Source organism: Panthera pardus, unplaced genomic scaffold (genome assembly GCF_024362965.1).
Source record: "Panthera pardus isolate Hobbes unplaced genomic scaffold, ASM2436296v1 HiC_scaffold_2, whole genome shotgun sequence".
NCBI lineage: Eukaryota > Metazoa > Chordata > Mammalia > Carnivora > Felidae > Panthera > Panthera pardus.
In genome coordinates, this window is record NW_026526765.1 from 115,468,948 (window position 1) to 115,473,774 (window position 4,827).

Consider the following 4,827-nt stretch of genomic DNA (forward strand, 5'->3'; position numbering starts at 1 on the left):
GGTCTGATTAGTTGATAGTATTATGGATTCTTACTCTATCTTCCTCCAAAGCTGAACCTTTCACTTTTCATTAGTGTTGCTAAAGGTACTAGTGTTAAGACTAATGGTCAGATCTGCCCCTTGACCCATGTTTACTTAAAAATTGTGAGTTTTTGTAAAATGGGATGCTATGAACAGATTCCTCTCCCATTAGTGTGTATATAATCTCTCCAGCTCCCAACGTGAGTAGAAATAGAAGAAATCTTTCCTTGTCACTTATTGAGAGAAATGACCACAGACATTTTCCTTAAGAGACTACAGTTGCATCCAAAGACATGCCTGAAAGCTTTCTGCTAAAAATCTTTTATTGAAGAATCAAATCTATATATTTGCCCCACAGCCATCTGAGAGGGATTGGTTCTCTATGTGGAATCTGCCAAAGGGAACTTGGTGCCCTTGAGCATCAGGGAGACTTGCACTGTCCATACTTTGCCAAAAAAAGTGTACCACGTCTCTTCCTACAAGAGAAATCATTTTTTTTTAAGGGAAGGCTTTGGAGATCTTAAATTGAAACTTTTATATTCTAAAATCAAGCCAGCCAAATGAGCACAGAGCATGAAAGGTGAGCAATTAGTAACTGAGCTCCAGCAAGGTGGAAAAAGGAATTCAGTGTGCTAGTGAAGCCAGTGTTAGGAGCCAAAAAAATCTTTAAATATCTCTTGCTATTTGCCATTCAGTAATACTATGATGTTGATAAAGTCTCCTTTTCGAGCTTCATTTTCCTCCCACTATCCACTATCGTTCTTCCTCTTGCCTCTTTCTCTTTCTTTTTGCTTCTTTTTGTAAAATATTATAATCATCAGCAAGCTATCTCACTCATACACTTCATAGGAGCAGCAAGCTTATCAGGTAGCTAAGATGGCTTCAGGCTCTGCAGGAGACGCCATTACTGCAAATAATATGTTAAATTCAGCACTTACACAACTTCATTGCAAAATGAGCATTTGTTAGAATATACTTTTCCATCAGATCCGCAGAGAGGGAAATATTCCATGGTACAGATCGCAGAATAATTGGTGCACTCAATTTGCTCCAGTCCAAAAAAAGAAAAAAAAGAAAGAACAATTTCGAATTGTTAAATCACAGAAAATGAGCTTTTTAAAGGTCTTGAGAGGTCATTTAGTTCCAAATCTCACTCGTAAAAAGACAAACCCTCTTCACTTTACAACATCTGACCCAAAATGGTGGCACTCTCATCACAGAAAGAGATGGCTTAGCCTGAGTTTACGGCTTCCCTCTCCCTCATTCTCCTCAGGGAACTGATGAATAGAATACATCTTCTATCTTGTACTTAATTTTTGAACCAGTCTTCTCCTTGCCATGCTGTCATCCATTTTATCCAGGTCCTCATGGTCTTGCCTGCAGAGTCACAGTTGCCTGCCTGTTTGTTGCCCTAAATCTACCTTCGTCTGACATTTCAATCACCCTCCACACTGACGCCAGAGTGATCTTTCAAAAAAAAAATCATTTTTTGTTTTTTGATTACTTAACTGATTCCCCGTCAACAAAAAGTCCCCTCATGAGCCTGGCTTATCTCTCTTATCCTCTGCCTCTTACTCTAGCTAAACTTAACAACCAAATTCCCGGAGTGTTTCCTGCTCCTATACATCCCTGTGCCCTTGCTTAAGGTGTTTTTCCTATCTTGCATCACCTTACCCCCTTTCTCCATCAGGTTGACTCCTAAGACCTTAGGACTCCTTAGTCCTCCTTAAAAGTCAGTTTAACTACTTTTGTAACAGTTTCATGATGATATTTCTCTCCCTCACCCATCAAATTGGCGTAGATGCCTCTCCTTAAAATCTTTACTACCACAATCCCATGTGTATAATTCTCTTGTCACGTTTCAAACTCTATTAAAATTATTTTAATATTTTAACCCACTCACATAGCTCTTTACCCCTGAATTGTCTTTACATGTGTTCTTGATTTTTTTTGTCTATACATAGTCATAGACAGTTTTTAGAATACCTATTTTAAAACTTTCATAAAGTGAGAATTATTATAACATTTTATATTGAACATAAATGAAATTTCTGTGTATACTTACACATTTATCATCATAAAGTTTTCTGAGTTGAAATTGTTTATTTCTGAAAGAAAAGATTTTATTGAATGGGTAATGCATTACTTGACATTTCACAATCTATAGAGTAAAATACAGTCATATGTTATTCTGTGTTGTCTAACCTGTACTGAGAATGAGGAGTTCTGGTTAAATTCTACTCTAGTCGGCTAATACTGACCATTAACGTCTTTTATGGGTGATCGTTTTGTAAACAAATAAAAGTATGAGAAAATACAATCAGCACTAAGAGGAGACTGGGCATTTAAAAAATAGTCCATGAATATTCACATGAAAATCAAAGGTGTAATATAGTGTGAAAACATTTTTTTGCAGTTAAGAAAAAGAAAATATGTTCAAATCCATCTCTGGCACTCACAGTCTGTGTAATTTTGTTATAGTCACTTCCTCTTTGTATTAGATTCCTGTTTCCTAAAAGGAGGCTAGGTGATGCTATAATCAATAAGATCTTATCAGTCTTTAATCTCTTGTGTTGTTTTTTTTTCAGCACATGAGTTTGCATATCCTGAGAGACTTTATTCTGAATAACACTTGTTATTATACTTGACTATAAATTTTAAGAAGGGTTAGAAAAGAAGGGGAAGATGATAAGAAGGAAGAAGAGCTCATTTCTGTATTAGCTGCAGAGCTAATGTTTGATATGTTTTATCACAGTGAACCCTAAACACCATTATAATTTCTATCTTACAGAGACTCTTGGGTGGCTCAGTTGGTTAAGTGTCTGACTCTTGATTTTGGCTCAGGTCATGAACTCATGGTTTGTGGGATGGAGCCCTGGATCGGGCTCTGCTCTGACAGGGCAAAGCCTTCTTGGGATTCTCTCTCTCCCTCTCCCAATGCCCCTCCCCCACTGATGCTTTAAATAAATAAATAAATAAATAAGCTTTAAAAAATAATTTATATCTTACAAATGAGGATAGTGAAGTATGTAGTGGGTTGGGTATTTGTCTGATGTCACATATTTACTAAGTGCAATCTGGATTCTAATCCAGATGTGTGACACCAAAGCCCATGATTTAACCAGTAGTCATAAAGTGGTGAATTCAAATTCATGGAATGGCTAGTAATAATGTTTCTTTCATTTGCCTAGAGGCTGAGATGTTGTTTATAGTGAGGACTTCTTGTGTAATTTGTGGGTCTGCTGGTGGGGATTCCAACTATCCATTTGTATTTTTAATCTCTTCCTTAGACTTTTCCAGATAATTCTAAGAAGGAACATGGATTTTCTCTGGGTTATAAAAGATAGATCAAATTCTTATAATAGTACCCATGACAAACAGCCTAAATAGAGAGAGTTGTCTTCTGAGCTCTCATTATACAATAAGAAAGATATAAACAGAAGATTATGGAACTTTAACCAAGATACATTTTCTGCCTGAGACTCAGTTTCCTCAAATGTAATGTGAAAATAAAAATGTCTCTATGTAACAGCTAATGCCTGAAGGACAGTATATAATGTGAATAAGAATTTGGCTGGATAGCAAAGAAATATATATATCCTTAGAGATATTTATTTATTTACTTATTTATTTTTATTTTAACAAAGCAATGTCCAAAGGGTATTGGAGGAGTGTGACAAAAGGTAGGATTTATTAAACCATGTTGTTAGAAACCAAGCAGATTTTAGCCAATGTGGACTTTGTAATCTTTAAAAAAAGAGGGGCTCCAAACTGGGTATTATACTTACTGGTTCAGTAGGCAAAACATGCATTCATTACTGTAAGTTTTATGATCTATGCCACATATTGGTTTCAGTTCCTTTGAGCATGCAATCCCAGAGCCTTTTCTGTTGTATTGTGAGCAGTTCACCTATAATTAGAATAAAAAATAATGGCCTACATTGTTTTCCTTCAATTCTATAACCATTCTTCTATCAAGCTGGGAAGAAAGAGAAGAGAGTGAAAAGAGTACCATAGCCTGTTCAACTTTTTAGCAAATATGTCTAGAAGACCTTGTATGGTCCAGGTGCTGTGCTACACAACTAGGCCAGACCTGAAATAATCTGTAAATAAAATGATAATTAACATGTTAAGAAGGAAATGTTAATCTCTCCTTTTAGAGAGAGACAGCTCTGCTGACAGCTCAGAGCCTGAAGCCTCCTTCAGGTTCTGTGTCTCCCTCTCTCTGCCCCTCCCTCACTCATGCTGTCTCTCTCTCTCTCTCTCAAAAAAATAAATAAATATTAAAAAAAATTTTTTTAAAGCTACCTAAGGTAAAAGTTTCCTCAATCTGCTGTTCCCCATTTGCAAAGAGATTCCTTTTGCAGCCTTTAAAGAAAAAAACACCACCAGGAGAAGTGGAGTTAGGACTGGTTTTACCTCCCTAGGAATTAGTTCCATCCACAGTGATCCAGGTTATCTACTTTCACAGCTCCATTTACGAATTAGCTCTGATTTTATTTTTACAAAGACCCCACAGAAAGGGGCTATACTCACCTCTATGATCCCCAGAAGAGTGTGGCATGGGACGCATTTGAACAGAAGGAAGTGGAGAAAGAGCAAATTCCATAGTTAGAAATGCAAGGTTGAATTCACTGTCTACAGTAACTAAAACCCATTTCTAACATCCCTTGCCCCCATCAGACCTAAGAGGTCACTTCTTTACTTATGGCCAGTTCAGGATGAAGCCAGAAATGTATGCAATTCTGACTTAAAAAATAAATAAATAAACATGGGGGAAATTTCTGGTCATTGGAGAAAAGGCTG

At 36.6% G+C, this 4,827-nt stretch overlaps 1 protein-coding gene across 1 annotated transcript; it reads right to left on the bottom strand.

The window, feature by feature from the left end:
• Nucleotides 1-328: 328 nt before the first annotated feature.
• LOC109246414 (double-headed protease inhibitor, submandibular gland) lies at nucleotides 329-3,950 on the bottom strand. Its single transcript, XM_019414373.2, has 4 exons — nucleotides 3,810-3,950; nucleotides 2,087-2,129; nucleotides 960-1,069; nucleotides 329-497 (listed from the first exon to the last, which is right to left on the bottom strand). The coding sequence occupies exons 1-4, from the start codon at nucleotides 3,827-3,829 to the stop codon at nucleotides 443-445; spliced, it is 228 nt and encodes a 75-aa protein (XP_019269918.2). The 5' UTR covers nucleotides 3,830-3,950; the 3' UTR covers nucleotides 329-442.
• Between the last annotated feature and the right edge of the window lie 877 nt (nucleotides 3,951-4,827).

Coding starts and splice junctions, on each gene's coding strand:
- LOC109246414 (XM_019414373.2), bottom strand. CDS start 3,829: ATGTTTTGCCTACTGAACCA. Junction 2,130..3,809: donor ATGTTTTGCCTACTGAACCA/GTAAGTATAATA, acceptor CTTTTCTTTCAG/AAATAAACAATTTCAACTCA. Junction 498..959: donor TCATTTTGCAATGAAGTTGT/GTAAGTGCTGAA, acceptor TTTCTCTTGTAG/GAAGAGACGTGGTACACTTT.